Source organism: Phyllobates terribilis, unplaced genomic scaffold, assembly GCF_046119375.1.
Source record: "Phyllobates terribilis strain yellow unplaced genomic scaffold, ASM4611937v1 Scaffold_3__8_contigs__length_932513732, whole genome shotgun sequence".
Classification (NCBI taxonomy): domain Eukaryota; kingdom Metazoa; phylum Chordata; class Amphibia; order Anura; family Dendrobatidae; genus Phyllobates; species Phyllobates terribilis.
In genome coordinates, this window is record NW_027362763.1 from 121,268,783 (window position 1) to 121,289,769 (window position 20,987).

Genomic DNA, 20,987 nt, shown 5'->3' on the forward strand with positions numbered 1-20,987 from the left:
GGGCATTTTCTTAAAGGGAATTTCTCAGCAGGCAGGCCCCCTTAATGAAGAGCTGCTAAGCTTGTTAATGGTATTGATCTATCACACCTACTGAATGCCCCTTCCAGGTGCCCTTTGTGAGCACATCCACATTGAAGTACGTGCAGATCAGCCCTAAGTGTCTAATATGTGTAGATCACCCTTGCCAGGACATAGTAGTAAGATCTAGGGGGGATACGGGTGTTTGGAGCGGGCTCAGGAGCTGAGCCCACTCCATACACTGCAGGTGCCAGCTGTCTTATACAGCCTGCCTCTAACAGCACCGACCGGAACTGCTCTGTTCACCACTGTCAGAGATTCACATACGCGTTTTTAAAGGGGTTGTCCGGGCTTGACACACAAGTCCTGATATAAAATAAGTTATGATGAAGAAATTTCAGCGGGATACAGCTGACTATCAAAAAACAGGGAGTATAAGTGGTATCAAAACCACTATACGAGATCACGGACTAGATCTAAAACCAGACACGAATCCGTATCTTCAGGTGAACGTCCTTCAATGGTTCGTTTTTTGGGCAGACACCATAACATGGAAGACAATCCGGGGTCCTCAACCAACCATAGGAATGGAGACTCGAAAATCTTCCAAAAAATGGAAAAACGTTATATCAGTGAAAGACAACAAAAATGAAGGATGACTTGAAGCTATTAAATTTGTCCAATAGGACACTTGGTGGGAACCAGTTGGAAGTTTTGTAATCTCAGGCCTTACTTTTTCCGTGGTGTCAAGCCTTTTACTGTTTTACAGCAATTAACGATGTGTATTTGTTTTAGTCACAAATTGCTTTATTTTTCTAGACAGGACCATGGCATGTTCAGTGGTGCTGCAGCAGACGAACAGGAGGCATTACTGACTGTTGTCTGACAGCTTGCAGAGCAGGAGACCATTGTGGACTCCAAATTTTTACAAGATTCTAAAAAGAATCACTCCTTGTCCTGGGGTTGAATTATTTACCAAATTGACGATTGCTGATCTAGGAGCCCTTCCTAACATTTGTTCACATCAGAACATCGCCCTTACCACCTACGGTAGGATTGATCTCGCTCTACCAATGACCAAGAAAAAGGTTTGTATATGAGGGCGCGCAAGACGCCCCCATTGCAGTACCCCTTTCTTGAAGGCAGTAGCGGTCCTTGAAAAGAAAGCAAGTAAGAAGAAAAAAAAGTAATTATGGGCTTTGCATGAACTACGTAATACGAAGAATATTGTTATTAAAGACATGGACAAGGATGGAAATGTAGTGGTCTGGCCAGTCTCCAAATATCAGAAGGTGGCATTTAGACATCTTAACAACAAGTTGCCAAAAGCTTGATAGGAAGCCCACTACTGTCTTTAATAGTGAACCATTTAACATTTTGTGGAAGGCAGTAGATAATGTAATCTGTTCCTATATGTTGCATTCTGTTATAATATTTCCCCCATTTGTTTTTGTTTCTTGGATTCATTTTGGATCGTGAAGGTGTGAGATAAAGTCATACGGATCCAGTTTATCTTCAGTCTGTTTTTTAGTGCATTTAGTGGCTTATATAATCACTTACTGTTGGTGTAGACCTCTGAATTTATAAGGCGGCGATATATTTAAAAACAATCAAAACCTTTTTTTTCCACATTGCACTTCACATCTTGCAGAAAAACAAAAAATATTTGCCAATTTTTGCATTACCATGTTGCTCATTTTGCATATTCATCTTAATTCTGATTTTTTACCATTTTTATTTTCACTAGTTTTCATATGTCTCATCATTACACGTCTCACTTCTCTTATATTTTCACTATTTATATATCTATCTTATTTTCCCCACATACACAGTGGGGAAAAAAAGTATTTGATACACTGACAATTTTGCAAGTTTTCCCACCTACAAAGAATGGAAAAGTCTGTAATTTTTATCGTAGGTCACTTCACCTGTGAGACAGAATCTAAAAATAAAAACCAGAAAATCACATTGTATGATTTTTACATAGTTGCATGTTATTGCATGAAATAAGTATTTGATACAATAGAAAAAGAGAACTTAAAGGGGTTGTCCACTACTTTATATGATCCCCCAATGTATTCCCCCAGGGCCCATAAGTGTTTCTCTAAATACCTTGTGGTGCTTTTTCTTTCTGCCTGTGAGCGGCGCTATCACTGGCCGCTCACAGGCATCACTTGACCCCCGGCTGTAGCCGTCTCTGACATCCACTGATGTCTCGTCAAGTTCCGGCTGCAGCAGGGGGTACTCACTTCTGCATTCCACGGTGGCTGCTGGGTTGTGGGCGGGGTCACCCAACACGTCACACCCAGCATCCACTGCGCAATCTCCCTCTCCTTATTCGCTGGGAAAGCGCGCGGTGGATGCTAGGTGTGACGCACGGGGTAACCCTGCCCACAGCCCAGCGTCCACCGCGGGGAGTGCGTCACTGATGTCACGCCTCACTTGACGTGACATCAGTGACGGGTCACGTAATGCCTCTGAGCTGCCAGCGATAGCGCCGCTCAGAGGCTGAAAAGGCACCGCAAGGTCTTTACGAAAACACTTCTGGGCCCCGGGGAGATACATTGGGGGGTTCATATAAAGTGGTGGACAACTTCTTTAATATTTGGTACAGAAACCTTTGTTTGCAATTACAGAGGTCAGATGTTTCCTGTAGTTCTTGACCAGGTTTGCACACACTGCAGCAGGGATTTTGGCCCCCTCCTCCATACAGGTCTTCTCCAGATCTTGCAGGGCTCGGGGCTGTCGCTGGGCAACATTGAGTTTCAGCTCCCTCCAAAGATTTTCTATTGGGTTCAGGTCTGGAGACTGGCTAGACCACTCCAGGACCTTGAAATGCTTCTTAGGCTGTGTGCCCACTATGCGTTTTTCAAGTGTTTTTGACGCAGAATTTCCGCAGCGAAAACGCTTAAAAAACGCTTGGTAATACGTGCCCCATGGTCCCCAATGATAATTCGCATGTGCTGTGCACATGCTGCGGAAATTTCCGCTGCGGATTATCATCGCGGAAAAATACGCAGCATGTCCATTAATTTTGCGGACACGCAGCGTAATCGCCGCCATTGACTTGCATTGGACCGCGTGACATCTGCATCAATGCATCTGTACATGCGGATATCACACGGTTCAATGTGCGGATGGTACCCAGGTCTGGAGGAGAGGAGACTCTCATCCAGACCTGGGTACCATAGAAACTGTTAAAAAAAGAATTTAAAATAAAAAAAAGTTAGTTAAAAAAAAAAGAATAATAATGGTAAAAATTGAAAAAAAAAGATTATACTTACCTTCCGATGTCCTCCCGATGTTTTCTCCCCTCTGTCTGGTCTGCTGTATGGGTCGCGGTGTTGTGAAGGACCTGTCACCGCAGGTCCTTCACAACACCGCGAGCCGCCCAAAACACCGGACGCAGCGGAGAAAACACCGGGAGGACATTGGAAGGTAAGTATAATCTTTTTTTTTTTTTACCATTCTTATTCTTTTTTTTTTTTTTTTAACTAACTTGGTCACACTACTATAAATTCATGCCGATTGCATGGATTTATATAGTGTGAACAAGTTGTCAAGCACTTTTCCAAGTGATGCTAAAATCTCTTGGAAAAGCGCTTGATAACCCGCATGCAGAAATGCAAGTGAAAACGCTTGATAAACGCTTCTACCTGGCAGGAAAAACGCATGTAAAAACCGCATGCGTTTTTCCTGCCAGGGAGAAGTGGAAAAAATATGCAGCATTTCTGCATCGTGGGCACTTAGCCTTACGGAGCCACTCCTTGGTTGCCCTGGATGTGTGTTTTAGGTCATTGTCATGATGGAAGACCCAGCCACGATCCATCTTCAATGCTCTAACTGAGGGAAGGAGGTTGTTGGCCAAAATCTCACTATACATGATCCCATCCATCCTCCCTTTAATACGATGCTGTCGTCCTGTCCCCTTTACAGAAAAGCAACCCCAAAATATGATGATTCCCCCACCATGCTTCACGGTTGGGACGGTGTTCTTGAGGTTGTACTCATTTTTCTTCTGCCTCCAAACACGGCGAGTGGCGTTGATACCAAAAAGTTCTATTTTGGTCTCATCTAACCCCATGACCTTCTCCCATGCCTCCTCTGGATCATCCATATGGTCACTGCGAACTTCAAACGGGCCTGGACATGTGCTGGTGTGAGCAGGGGGACCTTGCGTGTGCTGCAGAATTTTAATCCATGAGGGCGTAGTGTGCTAGTTACGGTAATGTTTGAGACTGTACTCCCAGCTCTCTTCAGGTCAATGACCAGGTCCTCCCATGTAGTTCTCGGCTGATTCCTGACCTTTCTCAGAATCATCCTTAAGCCCATGAGGCAAGAACTTGCTTGGAGCCCCAGACTGAGGAAAATTGACAGTCATCTTGTGTTTCTTCCACTTTCTAATAATTGTGCCAATAGGTGTTGCCTTCTCACCAAGCTGCTTGCCTATTTTCCTGTAGCCAATCCCAGTCATGAGCAGGTCTACAATTTTGTCCCTGGTGTCCTTAGACAGCTCTTTAGTCTTGGCCATGGTGGAGAGGCTGGAGTATGATTGATGCAGTGTGTGGACAGGTGTCTTTTATACGGGTAACGAGTTCAAACAGGTGCAATTAATACAGATAATGAGTGCAGAGTATGAGGATTTCTTAAAGGCCACGGCCTCACTATCAGTATTTGGTCAGTATTTTTCTCAGGAGTGGGAGCCAAAATCAGGAGTGGGTGATAAATGCAGAATTGGTGACTTGTTTCTATTATACCTTTTCTCTGATTGTTCCTCTCCTGGTTTTGGCTCCCACTCCTGAGAAAAAATACTGACTGAATACTGAAAGTGGGGCCGTGGCCAAAGCAAAACTAACAGGTCTGTGAGAGCCAGAATTTTTGCTGGTTGGTCGGTGATCAAATACTTATTTCATGCAATATAATGCAAATTAATTATGTAAAAATCATACAATGTGATTTTCTGGATTTTTTTTCAAGATTCTGTCTCTCACAGGTGAAGTGTACCTACAATAAAAATTACAGACCTCTCCATTGGCTGTAGCAGGGAAAACTTCGAAAATTGGCAGTGTATCAAATACTTATTCTCAAATATATATTTCATTTTTTTTAATTATTTTTTCTTTAACAATATTATAATTGAATATATTCAATTAATATAGTATTATGAGATATACTATCATAATTGTTCTCTTTGATGTGCGATGCTTATGCCACTGCTCTGACTAACCCATAGACTGACTGCCGACTTTTGTGTCAAACCTAAACCCCAACTTTAAGCGGCGAGTCCTTTCAGGTGCACACCGATCCCCCCACAACATGATCAAGGGGTGCCGATGGGTTCCAGCGACAGTCAGGTGAATGCCGATGGCGGCCGTCATCTGTATCGTGTTGCACCTATGAAGCCGAGTTTGTAGAACGGGGGCACATGGGCGATCGTTAATAGCACGATGTACTTCATTACTGCGGTATTTCCAATTTATAGAACAAGTGATCAAATATTCACAGGTTCAAGTTTCAAACAGGGTCTAATAAACCCCCCCAAAAAGTAAAAATAAAAACAAAAACATAAAAGTTCAAATTACCCCAATACAAAAATAAATGAAAAAATAAACATATTCGACGTTGTCACATCTACAAAAGTTTCATCAGTTAATATATTTAAACTATTATATAGTTATACATCTATCTAAAAAAAAAAATTGAAACATCAGAATTGCTGTTTTATGCACCTCCTCCAAAAATAAAAATAAAAATTAATCAAAAACGTCACATCACATTAAAAACTACAGTCAACACGCAAAAAAACCAAAAACCCAACAAAACAAGCCTTTATGGAAAAATAAAAAACGTCACGGGTTCAGAAAATGACATTTTTTATTTTATTTATTTTTTATTTTTATTTTTTTTTACAAAGTTCAAGATTTTTTTTTTAAATGATAATAAAAAAAACCCTACAAGTCTGGTGTTTGCCGTAATGGTGCTGACTGTCGCTGGGTCATTTTTGCTAAGCAATGGACGTCGTAAAAAGCCGAAACCCGGGAGGCGATGGTGGCATTTTGGTGTTTCGCTCACACTGACACTGTGGCGAGTCATGGGGGCGGGGGCCGCCCGCCTGCCTGGTCCGTAGATCAGACCCCACCCGTGCACGCCCCTATGGGCCATCGGTCTGTAGGATAAATCGTCCATTCTCCGGGTGTGGGGGAATCCGCATCAGAAATCGGATTTGCCGGCATTTTTGGGTGGAATCTGACCAGAAATCGCTTCCATAAGTGACAAGTCAAATTCTACTTTTTTTTTAGGTGGATTCCGCACCAAAATCTGGATGAAAAAAAAAAACCCTATTCTTAACTTCACTAAGATTATTTTCCATCCAATCAGAAAAATTCAACGGAAACCAACAGAAATTGTGTGAACTGTGCAGATTATGCTGCGGATTTGCACACAATCTCCCCCATTACTACAAGCAGTGTGGATGGAAAACGCTGCGCAAGCTCTGGATCTATGCAATCTATGTAGTAACAGCAGTGACCAGCAGATGGCGCCAGAGTAAACAATTCGTCAAAGGCAAGAAAATAAGAAGCACGCTGGGCCACGCCTCCCCCGTGACGTCACGGAAGAACTGCTCAGTCAGCTGGAGTCCGGCTCGGGAGGGTCACATGACCGGCCGGCTTCCTTCCCGGACGTGCGGTGAGCTTGCGCTGTTTCTCTGGGGGCACCGGGGTTCAGGAGGGGGTCTCCCTATTGTGGTGCACGGCTGGGGAAGGGGAGCTATTGGGGCGGTTGTATATAACATGCACATATATTTTATACACAGTCTACTACCCTTTTAAAGGGCTAAGACACGTTAGCATGGGGTTTTGGCGGAAACTACAAGTCCCAGCATGCACGCATAGGCAATTTGCTTGTAATTAGCTCTCACACTCAGAAACAATTATTATTACAGCTCACAGTCACGTAACCCGGTCACCTGACCGCATAATGGCGGGCACCGCAAGTCTCCAGGCGGAAAACGCATGATTCAGTGTATCTAATTCAGTCTTGTGTGATACCGTCCACCGAGCTGCGTATCTAATCCTATCGTGTGTGATCCTGACTGCTGAGCTGTGTAACTAGCGGGATGTGAGTGATATGACTGCTCCGCTCAGATCTCTGTACAGACCAGTGAGCAGCGACACCTAGCGGAGTCTGCGCTGCCGGCCGCCCACATCTCCGTATCACAGTCACCAATATAATGTCTCCGCACTGTGATCCTAAACTTCGTCCTCCCTTATCCTTTTACAAATGCCCAGAAAGGGAGAAGAGGAGACATCAGACACATGAGCAGCCCCCACCCACATTTCCTGCAGCCGTATTGCGAGTCTGCAGTCCACAAGGTTTTAAGGCTGTGTGCCCACTATGCATTTTTTTAAGCAATTCCACTGCAGAAACGCTTAAAACGCATGGTAGAAGGTCTGCAATGTTCCCCAATGATAATCCGCGTGTGCTGTGCACATGCTGCGGAAATTTCTGCTGCGGATTATCATTGCGGAAAAAAACGCAGCACTACCAATTATTTTGCGTAATCGCTGCATTTTTGCCGCCATTGACTTGCATTGAATCGCATGATATCCGCATGACTAGACATACACATGCGGATATTAAGCGTTTCAATGTGCTCATGGTACGCGGGTCTGGAGAAGAGGAGACTCCCCTCCGGACCCGGGTACTATAGAACCTGATAAAAAAAAAGAATTTAAAATGAAAGAAACACACACAAAAAAAATCCAGAGCATTTCTGCATCGTGGGCACATAGCCTTAAGGGAACCTGTCACCCCCCCTGGGTGATATCAGACCACTACTATGGGTATACAGGGTATAAAATCTGTTTTCCATAGGAGGTGTCCCCCGGACGCCAAGCCTATCTGCTTACTATTCCCCTAAATCGCCACCTCTATGCTAAATTACCATATTCCCCCCTCCCTCACCTACATGTCACAGGACCCTGTGACAGGCCCTGCTCTGCCTCCCCTCCCGCGCAGGCGCAGAGCGCCGCTCCCATGGAGCTTTGTTTCCCTCCGGCCCCGTTTGGCTGCGCACTGCCAGCAGAGCGGAAGTCTCAGTGACTCACCGTCGCTTGCGCAATACAAGTCTGCGGCGCAGTACGCAGCCAAACGAGAAACAGACTTTATAAAACCAGATTTCTCTGCATTCAGACCTCTGCTATGGGCCATACAGGTATGTATAGATTTACTATTCTATCAGCTGTATGGCCATAGTAGAGGTCTGATAACTCCCAGGGGGTGACACATTCCCTTTAAAGGCAAATTTCACCTGCTGCTCCCCCTAGTGTTTAAAAGTTGATAATTTAAAAAGTTTTAAAATAATAGAACAAAAAAATGCTTTACATGTTTTTAAATGTTGTTAACAGATTATCTAGATAATTTTTTATCTGCTGTATATAGAGGTGTTATCACTCATTGTACAGGAGGAGGAGGTGAGCTGTGATATCCCCTATTGCGAATGGTGGATCCTGTGTAATCTACTGTATATAGAGGTGTTATCAGTCATTGTACAGGAGGAGGAGGTGAGCTGTGACATCACCTATTGTGAATGGTGGATTCTGTGTAATCTACTGTATATAGAGGTGTTACCAGTCATTGTACAGGAGGAGGAGGTGAGCTGTGACATCACCTATTGTGAATGGTGGATCCTGTGTTATCTACTGTATATAGAGGTGTTATCAGTCATTGTACAGGAGGAGGAGGTGAGCTGTGACATCACCTATTGTGAATGGTGGATCCTGTGTTATCTGCTGTATATAGAGGTGATCTGTCAGGAGCGCCACAATGTGACCAATTTGAAGGACAGTCGGGTGAATCATCCATCCTGCCGCGGTTTCTCTGACGTCTATAGCCAGGCTCGGGTCCTGTGCTGTTCTAGGCTGCGCCGCACACAATCGGCCCCTGTGACTTTCCACTAAACATTAGGAAATTACTTTCTCTTTCTTGCCTTGTGCTGATCTCATTCTCACACGTTTTATTCTGTTCCTCGCCCTCCAGCTGCAGAATGGAGCACAGTCTGCTGCACACCGCCAATGCTGAGCTGGAGCGGCGCCACCTGGAGGCAGCGGAGGAGCTGTATGACCAGATCATAGGGAGATGTCAGCAGAACAGGTGAGTATGGGACTTGTAGTCCACTTTACGGGTAGTAATAAAAGTCATGCAGTGTGTGGTTACAGGATAACCAGCCGGAGCCACATTGTGTGTCAGACGGCCTTGTCCAAGGTCTGCACCAGGGTCCAGAGGTGACCGAGCTGGTACCACGCCTCCTCGATCCACCGGATGAAACAAGACTGATCATTTATTAACCTGAAGTCTATGACCTGTGATTTACTCTTAAGGCTGTGTGCCCACGATGCGTTTTTTAAGCGTTTCCGCAGCGGCAAGAACGCTGCAGAAAGGCTTAAAAAACGCTTGGTAGAAGGTCTGCCATGTTCCCCAATGATAATCCACATGTGCTGTGCACATGCTGCGGAAATTTCCACTGCGGATTATCATTGCGGAAAAAAACGCAGCACTACTAATTATTTTGCGGAAGTGCTGCGTTTTCGCCGCCATTGACTTGCATTAGATCGCATGGAATCCGCATCACTTTATCTGTAGATGCACATTCCATGCGTTCTAATGTGCGGATGGTACCCGGGTGTGGAGGACAGGAGACTCTCCTCCGGACCCGGGTACCATAGAACTTGTAAGAAAAAAAAGAATAAAATAAAAACTATATGTTATATTTACCTTCTGGCGGCCCCCGCTGCGCTCGTCCTCCCTTGCCGGCAGATCGCGGTGGACTGAAGGACCTGCGCTGATGTCATAGCATCGCGTGACCCGTCACATGACTGACGTCGGCAGGTCCTTCAGTGTACCGCGATCTGCTGGCAGCCAGGACGGAGCGAAGCAAGACACCGGGGCCATCAGAAGGTAAGTATAGATTTATTTTTTTATTTTTAAACATTCTTTCGGTCACACTATATAAATCCATGCCGGTTGCATGGATTTATATAGTGTGACCAAGTTGACAAGCACTTTCCAAATGATGCTAAAATCTCTTGGAAAGCGCTTGACGACCGGCATGCGAAATCGCATCTGCAAAACGCTTCACTTCCGCATGTCCCTGGCAGGAAAAACGCATGTGCAATCCGCATGCGTTTTTTTCTGCCAGGGAGATGCAGAAACGCTCAGGAAAAAATCCTGAGCATTTCTGCATCGTGGGCACATAGCCTTAGTTGTGTTTATTACACAGATCGGATTTTCCAATGTATTTTTCACGGAACTGGTGCAGACTCTGCAGATGTTTTCACCTTATGTGAATGAGTCATAAAGTGCTGCATTCACTGGCAGTGAAGGGAACGGGTCATCAGAAAATCACCTTTCGTTCAAATAAAGTTTGTAGGTTAACTATTGTTTTAATTTATAATATTTTTTAATTTTTCTGCATCATTATCTATATTGAAAAAAAAACTTGCAGTTTTCACACCGGCCACTGGCCCCTATACTAGACTTATACTTCCTGTTTTGTAAAGAACACTTTTCAGTAGTCTCAATATCATCACAGACAGGGTTACAATGACTAACACCTCTATATACAGTAGATAACACAGGATCCACCATTCACAATAGGTGATGTCACAGCTCACCTCCTCCTCTTCCTGTACAATGACGGATAACACCTCTATATACAGTAGATAACACAGGATCCACTATTCACAATAGGTGATGTCACAGCTCACCTCCTCCTCCTCCTGTACAATGGCTGATAACACCTCTATATACAGTAGATAACATAGGATCCACCATTCACAATAGGTGATGTCACAGCTCACCTCCTCCTCCTGTACAATGACTGATAGCACCTCTATATACAGTAGATAACACAGGATCCACCATTCACAATAGGTGATGTCACAGCTCACCTCCTCCTCTTCCTGTACAATGACGGATAACACCTCTATATACAGTAGATAACACAGGATCCACCATTCACAATAGGTGATGTCACAGCTCACCTCCTCCTCCTCCTGTACAATGGCTGATAACACCTCTATATACAGTAGATAACATAGGATCCACCATTCACAATAGGTGATGTCACAGCTCACCTCCTCCTCCTGTACAATGGCTGATAACACCTCTATATACAGTAGATAACATAGGATCCACCATTCACAATAGGTGATGTCACAGCTCACCTCCTCCTCCTGTACAATGACTGATAACACCTCTATATACAGTAGATAACATGCAGTTGACATGCTTGAGCCAAAGTTGTGTGTTTTTGAAAATAGGACAATATCTTTAAGTTAGTTAATGGAATTGTTTTAGAAGCAATTCCACCGTGTAAGAATATAGGTTGACATAAGGAACCCCCCGCTAGGTACCCCTGCCCTGTATGTCGTGTCCCTGCGGTGTCTGTGGTGACATATTTACCGTGTTTCCGGTCATGTAAGGCCGCGTCCTCTGCTCTCATGATTTCCTGTGATTTATGGCTGCACATTTTTCATGCTCCTATAAATCCATTCTTCACGGCTCTCCCTCGGTAATGGTCACTAGAGATCTCACCGCGCTCGTCGTTTTCGCACGGTCGTATATTCACCTCTGTCGTCACAGCAGAAAATAAATGGGATAATGGCATCTCCTTGTGTCCCGCAGCACATGCAGCACGGAGGAGCTCTCCATCGCCTACAATAACCGGGGACAGATTAAATACTTCCGCGTTGACTTCTACGAGGCGATGGAGGACTACACGGAGGCGATAAGAGTAAACCCAAAATTTGAGGTTCCATTTTACAACAGAGGTTTGATCCTGTATCGACTTGGTGAGTGCTGTTGTCTTTGTTTTTTTTTTTATGAAGATATTGTAGGATTTCTTATTAAGTCATTTGTCACCTTGTAAAAATCTCTGCGCTCCATCGATTCTGCTGCCGTTTTCCGTTTTGCGCTGCGTCGCTCCAGTGCAGAGATATTCACATTTGTTTCTTCTGGAACACAGTATGTGAAATCTCTGTTTGTGGTGCAACTGCGGGTTTCTTCACAGTCTTCTCTGGGGGCGTGTGCTTTTACCGTTTTTTTTGTCTGTGTTTGTTTTTAAGCTTTTGCTCTTTATATACTTGAAAATGTTTAGCCGAGTGTTAAAGTATTATTATAGAATGCGATTGGTTGACAACCTATAAATGATGGTGAAAAATTATTTTTTTCCTGTGAAAATTGAAAAATGTATTTCAAGAAAAATGTACAATTTAATAATAAAATCAGGCGCAAATAAAATAATGTTTCAGAGCCTAAAATGTTTTTTCCTTGCACGCACGTTATTTTGGTAAATGTGACTTATGATCATGTTCATATATAAAAAGGTGTTTGTATCGCAGGGTTCTTTGACGACGCAATGAAAGATTTCCAAAAAGTCTTACAACTAAATCCAAACTTTGAAGATGCCAAGATCAGTCTGAGACAAAGTATGGTGGACAAGGAAAAAAGCAGACGGAGGATTCACGACGGATCTGGATATGTGGCTGTACAGTAGATGCTTCTATGGGATCATTCGCTGTTATCAGCCACAATTGTTGATTATGTTATGCCTGATTCACACATTGATGTCCGGCCGGGCGGACAAATGCCAGAATCCAAACTGCTGGTCCATGTGGTGTCATTGGGAGAACAACATTTGAAGATTTTACAAACTGGTAAAATCTGTCCTACTTTCTCCACCTCTATGTACGGGTAAGCTTAGGTGCCCACATTATTCTGGGAGGGGTAAACTTAGGTGGCCACATTATTCCAGGGAGGGGTAAACTTAGGTGCCCACATTATTCGGGGAGGGGTAAGCTTAGGTGCCCACATTATTCGGGGAGGGGTAAACTTAGGTGGCCACATTATTCGGGGAAGGGTAAGCTTAGGTGCCCACATTATTCTAGGGAGGGGTAAACTTAGGTGGCCACATTATTCCAGGGAGGGGTAAACTTAGGTGCCCACATTATTCGGGGAGGTGTAAGCTTAGGTGCCCGCATTATTCCGGGGAGGGGTAAACTTAGGTGGCCACATTATTCCAGGGAGGGGTAAGCTTAGGTGCCCGCATTATTCCGGGGAGGGGTAAACTTAGGTGCCCACACTATTCCAGGGAGGGGTAAACTTAGGTGGCCACATTATTCCAGGGAGGGGTAAGCTTAGGTGCCCGCGTTATTCGGGGAGGTGTAAGCTTAGGTGCCCACATTATTCAGGGAGGGGTAAGCTTAGGTGCCCGCGTTATTCCGGGGAGGGGTAAGCTTAGGTGCCCGTGTTATTCCGGGGAGGGGTAAGCTTAGGTGCCCGCGTTATTCCGGGGAGGGGTAAGCTTAGGTGCCCGCGTTATTCAGGGAGGGGTAAGCTTAGGTGCCCGCATTGGTTCTTCATGGGTACGTCCACGACGAGTATCTGCAGTAGAAATTCTGTGCGTCCGGATAACATATGACCTATGTGGATTTTTCTTTTTGGCACCAACTATCATCCCATTGTGTCACTGCAGTAAAACTCCTGCAAAGTAGCAAAGGCCCCGGTTATGGCTGTTGAAATGTGGAGAGGCAAGGGCGAAAAAAATGGAACTGGTCATTTAGGCATTAAATAAATTCTAGTTTGTAAGAATCCATTCACAGGTCTGGGTCCGGTGGCCCGGAGAACTAGCTGATCCCTGGCTCCTCTTTTGCTCAGCCGGCATCTCATGACATGGTGCTAGGTCAGCTAATCAAAAGAAGAGCCGCGGATGCCGTCAGGGCTCCTGTCCGACTGACAGATTACCGTCATAGCCAATGGATCGGGTCCTGCAAATCGATACGCACCAGATTTGTTTCCTTTTATCTTTAATAGGATTAGCTCTGATCTCACTTCAGAGCTGTGTGTGATTGAGAGTGCAGACTGTCAGTCATTACATGTCTCACACTGGTAACGCATCCTTTCAATTATAATAAGCTCTAGAGGCAGACTCTTGGGGCCCATAGATCTTAAGAGCTCATTTACATATAAGAAAATCATGGGTTTCTCTGGAATAAAACAATGAATTGTTGATATCAAGGTATCATTTTATTTAACTTTCTGTGACCTACATGCCCATTTAGATGGCTTAGGAGGAATGATCGTACTGACTATTCACTTTAAATCCCTGGTTCAGCGCCCGTCTCCAGGATTTAAAGGGAACCTGTCAGGTGCCCCATGCCCTCCAGCCCAACAAATCTTGCACATGCGCACCGCTTTCTTCAGGCACGTCACTACATCTCTGTAGCCGGGTGTATGCTTTCCGGCTTCAGATTTGCACTGCGCATGACCGGAAGTACAGAAGATGACTTGCGTACATCTTCTGCACTTCCGGTCATGCGCAGTGCAAATCTGAAGCTGTGAAGCATACATGCGGCTACAGAGGTGCAATGATGCTGCCGAATAGAGCCTCACGGATGTGCAAGATTTGCAATGAGCTGGCGATGACAGCGGCTCTTGCAAATTAAGTTCTCACACCCACCGGGACATGATAACATGCATAGAGGGCTGACTAGTCTGGGGAAACTAACGCCTCATCGACTAGTCAAAAGCATAATTAGCATAAGAAAAACAAAGCTTATAATTACCTTTTTTTCAAACGCGGATATAGTTACATAGTTTATAAGGCCGAAAAAAGACAAGCGTCCATCCAGTTCAGCCTATTTCTTGTGCACTGCAGCTATTCCGCAGCGTTGATCCAGGGGAAGGCAACAAAAAACCATGAGGTATAGGCCAATTTACATCACTGAGGAAAAATTCACTTCCCGACTCCAATCTGGCAGTCAGATTAAATCCCTGGATTAATTAACTATCACTAAGCATAAGATGTAATTTTATTGTTCTCAAGAAAGGCGTCCAGGCCTCTCTTGAACTCGTTAAGTGAGTTGGACATCACCACTTCCTCTCCCAGAGAGTTCCAGAGTCTCACGGCTCTGACCGTAAAGAATCCCCTTCTATGTTTGTGCAGGAACCTCCTTTCCTCCAGACGCATAGTTTGCCCCCTCATCTTTGTCACCATCCTTGGTATAAACAGGTCATGGGAGAGATCTCTGTACTGCCCCCTGATGTATTTATACATGTTTATGAGGTCTCCCCTAAGCCTTCTCTTTTCCAACGTAAATAGGCCTAATTTTGACAACCTCTCTGGGTATTCTAGTCCCTCCATTCCCTTTATTACCTTAGTCGCCCTCCTTTGTACCCTCTCTAGCTCCAATATGTCTTTCCTGAGCACCGGAGCCCAGAACTGTGCACAATATTCTAAGTGCGGCCTTACCAGCGCTTTATACAGAGCAAGAACAATGTTCTCATTATATGCCCCTATTACTCTTCTGATGCATGCCATGACTCTGTTTGCCTTCGCAGCTGCTGCCTGACACTGGGCACTCCCATTTAATTTGCTATTAACCAAGACACCCAGGTCCTTCTCAATGTCAGATTTCCCCAACGGTTTCCCATTTAATATGTATGGGTGACTGCTGTTTTTCTTTCCCATGTGCATGACCTTACATTTATCGGCATTGAACCCCATCTGCCATTTTTTGGCCCAACCCCCCAATTTATCTAAATCCTCCTGTAGCTGTGCCCTATCCTCATCTGTATTAACTACTTTACAAAGTTTAGTATCATCTGCAAATATTGCTATTTTACTATGCAACCCTTCCACTAGATCATTAATAAATATATTAAATAATATAGGGCCCAAGACAGACCCTTGAGGCACCCCGCTAGTAACCCTGACACACCCTGAGCTTACTCCATTGATAACCACCCTCTGCTTTCTATCACTCAGCCAGCTATTTACCCACTTGCACACATTATCCCCCAGACCAAGCATTCTCATTTTATATACCAACCTTTTGTGTGGCACGGTATCAAACGCTTTGGAGAAGTCAAGGTATACAACATCCACTGACTCTCCCCGGTCCAGCTGTGAGCTCACCTCCTCGTAGAAGGCGATCAGGTTTGTTTGGCAGGAGCGATCCCTCATGAATCCATGTTGATATGGAGTTAGACAGTTATTATCATTAAGATATTCTACAATAGCATCTCTAAGAAATCCTTCAAACAATTTACCCACAACAGACGTTAAGCTGACTGGTCTATAGTTCCCAGGGTCACTTTTAGACCCCTTTTTGAATATTGGTACCACATTTGCTTGGCGCCAGTCTAGTGGGACAGTCCCTGTCCATAAAGAGTGCTTGAATATAAGATACAGCGGTCTGTCTATCACATTACTTAATTCTTTTAGTACCCGGGGGTGTATGCCATCTGGGCCTGGTGACTTGTCTATTTTGATATTATTTAGGCGTTTCTGAACTTCCTCCTGGGTTAGGTGGGTGATATTTAGCGGAGGGTTTACTTTATCACTCTGCATTTCCTCTGATAAATTGTTTTCTTTTGTGAAAACAGTGGAGAAGAAGCTATTGAGTAGGTTTGCTTTACCCTCATCGGCCTCTATGATTTTACCCAGGTTATTTTTCAATGGGCCATCGCCATCAGTTTTAATCCTTTTACTGTTTATATAGTTAAAGAACAGTTTGGGATTCTTTTTACTTTCTTTGGCAATTAGTCTCTCTGTCTCCTCTTTTGCTATTCTTATTTGTTTCTTACAGATTTTGTTTTTTTCCCTATAAGATATTAGCGCTTCCTCGCTGCCTTCTTGTTTAAGTTTACCGAAAGCCCTTTTTTTGTTTTTCATTGCCCTCTTGACTTCCTTATTTAGCCACATTGGCTTCCTCCTATTCCTAGCCATTTTATTCCCATAAGGTATGTACCTTCTACAGTGACTATGTAGGACTGTTTTGAAAATTTCCCATTTTCTATCCGTGCTCCTATTACTAAAGATACTATCCCAGTCTATAAGGTGAAGGGCATCTCTTAGCTGATCAAACTTTGCCCTCCTGAAGTTCAGTGTTTTTGTGACTCCCTTGCTGGGCTCCCTACTGAAGCACATGTGGAATTGTATAATGTTGTGGTCACTATTTCCCAGGTGCCCCCCGACCTGCACCTCAGTTATTCTGTCTGGCCTGTTAGTTAATATTAAGTCTAAAAGGGCCGTCCCTCTAGTTGGTTCCTGCACAAGTTGTGACAAATAATTGTCTTTGATAATTGACAGAAACCTGTTTCCTTTCTGAGATCTACAGTTTTCGGTTTCCCAGTCTATATCGGGGTAGTTGAAGTCCCCCATAATAATCACCTCGTTATTTTTTGCTACTTTGTCTATTTGTCTCATTAATAGACTTTCCGTGGCTTCTGCTATATTTGGTGGTTTATAACAGACTCCTGGATATAAGTGAATAACGTTATACAGGGCTGGTCAGGCAGGGAATTTAGTCATACATATGTGAATGCTGCTGGGATTGAGAGCATGGGGAACCTGTCAGGTTCCCTTTAATTCAGATATCTGGTAATTTTGGAGAAATGTAAAATAAATGTTAATAATTAAAACCAGTATTGTGTATCAGTGGTCGGCTCCTCATTCCATCGTCATCCAGTCATGTAATCCTGAAGAAAACTGTCCAACGCCATCCCAAAAATCCAACTGTTTATTGAAAATTCAGAACATGTAAAAACGAGGGATGGATCCATGAAAATGGTGTGTCCATAACGCTGACACGTTTCCAACCACAAGGATAGCATCTCCGATCAACACATGATGGCTTCATTCTTGGTTGTATCTAGAGATGATTTTTGGGTCTTCATACAGTTTGCATATTGAGGCAAGAAGAAGACGCCGGCTCACCGTGATAACCTATTCCTTCCCCGAGCTCGGAGCAGCATTACTGCCGGGGACAGGAATAGCCATTTAAGTCAAGGAAAGGATCCTGCTCAACGGAAATGAAATCTTCAACTTTATTAGTGAAGTTCTAAAAACATTTCTACATCCAAACTTTGACCATCAGCAAAAACACCATCAGTGTTTGCTCATTTCTCGAATTATCAGTGGCATATTTACACCGCCCGTTTATGAACCCTGTAAGATCAACTGCACCATGTAAAAGGTATTTAAAGGGGTTTTTCAGGACTGTTTTTTATTTATGTATTTTTTGCCATGAAACTAAAAACTAACAGGCAGGTAGTTGCTAACAGGCAACTACCTACCTGTTCTTACCGGTGACAAATCAGACCACTCCTTCCAGAGATTCAGCTGATCCACAGCAACAGAGTAGCTCTTCTTCTTCTGGGCTGCTCTGTTGAAGGGGCGTGACTGCTGACGTCATCCTGATTGACAGCTTGCTCCCTGCAGTTAGGCAGTGGGGAGTCGGATGTTAATCAACATGATGTTGGAAGTCGTGCCTGTCAACAGAGCAGCCCAGAAGAAGAAGAGCTGCTCTGTCGACGTAACGCCAGTGGAAGCCGTTGAATCACCGGCAGAGATTGGTACTGGGCACAACAGGTAGGTAGTTTTATGACTGCCAGAGCACATTCACACTGGTAACGTACAAACCAGGAAGACAAATACCTGAACCTGACAGGTCCCTGTTCAGAATAGAAAAAACCCTTCTCTGACCCTGGTCTGTCCCTGCCTGACAACAGAGGTTGACACCCTAAGGTAACACAATGGTGTCCCCACTCGATGGCGGCTTACTCTGAATATCCTAGGATTGCTAGAGTAGCAGTTCCCTAAGGAATCACACACAAAGCAAGTGCAACCCACACAAACGGAAGCACAGTAAATGAATCCAACAAAGTCTATCACCAGCAGGAAATACCAGTAGGGGAAGATATTTAAAGCTGCACCCAAAGGTGATAGGAAAGACAAATAGAGTAAATGAAAACCACCTGTTAACCAAAACCGACAGAAACAAAGATAACAGAACTAAAACACTCAAAGAAAAGGTTCTTCTGTTCCATGCATAGGTTGTAGGGTCCCGGAACGTTTCAGGACAATCACAAGCATTTAGGAGATTTCATAATCTGACTCTGTCTAGATGTGAAGACTTTTGAACTTCTGTAGTAGCCAATGTGTAAAATTTTTTATTGCTTTTTATAGGTTTAGTTGCTGTTATTTTTTGCCCCCAACCATCACCCTTACAGAGACTGTACATCTATCGGGGGCTGTACAACCCACTTATGAGTTTCTCAAAGCTTGAGGTATTGTCTAGATTCTCTACATTAAAATTGCAACACCAAGAAGGAATGCTTGCAACCCATAAAGAAAACTACGTGTCAAGAACTAATTATGGAGCATAAAAAATACACTTTATTACCGGTAGTGAAATCATTAAAAACAATACATAAAATACAAGATCAGTGGCAAACGATAAATGGTGCCTACAGCCATCATAAGGCACCATAGGTTGGCATGGCATGTGTGCATGATTAACTTTACATGATATTACATAGAAAAACCTAAATATTAGGTGAGGTAATTGGTGGTAGTGATTAAGTACAAGTATACTGACATATATTAAATGTAGCAAAGTGCTAAGTGCAAATGCATTCTTATTAGTCAGAAGTTAGGAATACCACCATAACCAAAAGTAGCTATTACCATAAGTAAGCAAAGAACACCCAAACTCAGAAGAAGGCATGCTCGCCAAAACGCGCGTAGGGGCAGTGGCACCATCGTTTGGCATATGAATAATGTAAGTTTGGGTGTTCTTTGCTTACGTATGGTAATAGCTACTTCTGGTAATGGTGGCATTCCTAAATTCTGACTAATAAGCAAACTCACAACATTATTGCATCAAGTTTTAAACAACCATCATCTGTATCATCCTATTTCAAGCTTACCATATTTATCTTTGCCCTCCTAACGCTGCGCCAGCATATCTGCATCCATATCTGCTATTCTGTTCACAGCTACTCGCAAAAGTCACCATCTAGAGACCTTCTCTTCATAGCTGCTTGCTAGACTTGGTGCTAATGCACTGAGCTGGCAGATCATTGCGAGCCACACATCATGGACCCGCGAGCCATAAGTGGCTCCCGAACCACTGGTTGAGAACTCTGGTTTACACAAACCATCAGAAGGTATTTACATGACATTGAGCTAGAAGCTAGACACCCACCTATAGGTGCTCCATTGACCTCATGTCAACGCTCTCAAAGGCTATCAAGACGGCAATGGAGGCTGGAATGGAGGTCTATCTTCTCAGTCCTGCTTTTGTCTTGGATGCAATGATTGCCGGAGATTGGTTTTCACCCTGCTGGATCTGATGTAACCATCAAAATCAATGGACGGCCCATTGCTTTTAATGGACATGAATATTGAGGCTAATAGTAATAGAGCAAGCATCTAATAAGGCCATTTCCATGTTACATGGATTACGTGGCATCTGCCGGTCAACATTACATATGGACTATTGATCCAGGCAGAAGTTTGGCACCTCGCACGCTCCGAACATTACACATATAGCGACCATTACCATGAAAAGCGTTACCACATTAAGAAAATAAACACGAGTGTCCATTGTGATCCAGATACTTTATAAGGCGTATATTTAATATATTTTTATTAAAGTCAGTGTTTCAGCCTGACACATAGATTGTAAGCAGCAGGGATGACTTCAGTGTGTGGATCGGAGGTGCTGGCATCGCTGCGAGGTTATTAAACACAATGTTTAAGCTGTTCCTGATATGTTTCTAGCATTGCGTCATCCATCAGATATCCCCGACCGGAGCCATTTTGGCATTGTCCTCTTACAATCCCATTTCAAGACTTGAAAACATAATCTGCGGGTGGATCCAAGGGCAGAACTTAGTGACACAATCAATAAAACGTTCACAGATAATTGTGTCAAAAAGAGAAACGAAGCAGCCGCTGTGAAGGTCGACTCCGCCATTTTGTATGTCAACCACTCACTTATTCTGGATTTGCTGAGGATTTTTTTTTTTTACTCTTGTTGCTTCGTGAAGATTAGAAACACATTGGATTTACTGAGTCGTCACCAAAAATGCTCTCAACAGGAAAAGTATGTCGGAGCTTT

The 20,987-nt window shown here is 43.8% G+C and overlaps 1 protein-coding gene across 2 annotated transcripts; it reads left to right on the top strand.

Annotated features, from left to right (window-relative positions):
* The first annotated feature begins 6,559 nt into the window (after positions 1–6,559).
* On the top strand, positions 6,560–17,518 carry TTC32 (tetratricopeptide repeat domain 32). Of its 2 annotated transcripts, XR_012318345.1 has the most exons (5): positions 6,560–6,705; positions 9,058–9,171; positions 11,704–11,870; positions 12,420–12,814; positions 12,849–17,518. XR_012318345.1 is itself a non-coding variant. In XM_073674117.1 (4 exons), exons 2-4 carry the CDS (start codon positions 9,065–9,067, stop codon positions 12,572–12,574), a joined length of 429 nt encoding a protein of 142 aa, XP_073530218.1. In that variant the 5' UTR covers positions 6,560–6,705; positions 9,058–9,064; the 3' UTR covers positions 12,575–17,518. The 2 variants fall into 2 exon arrangements, 1 of the variants encoding a protein (XP_073530218.1); XM_073674117.1 differs by having other exon boundaries at positions 12,420–17,518.
* Positions 17,519–20,987: the final 3,469 nt, after the last annotated feature.

Excerpts from the sequence above, each read along its gene's own strand:
- TTC32 (XM_073674117.1), top strand. The coding sequence starts at position 9,065 with ATGGAGCACAGTCTGCTGCACACCGCCAATGCTGAGCTGGAGCGGCGC. Across the intron at positions 9,172-11,703 it reads GGGAGATGTCAGCAGAACAG|CACATGCAGCACGGAGGAGC; the intron begins GTGAGTATGGGA and ends TGTGTCCCGCAG. Across the intron at positions 11,871-12,419 it reads TTTGATCCTGTATCGACTTG|GGTTCTTTGACGACGCAATG; the intron begins GTGAGTGCTGTT and ends TTTGTATCGCAG.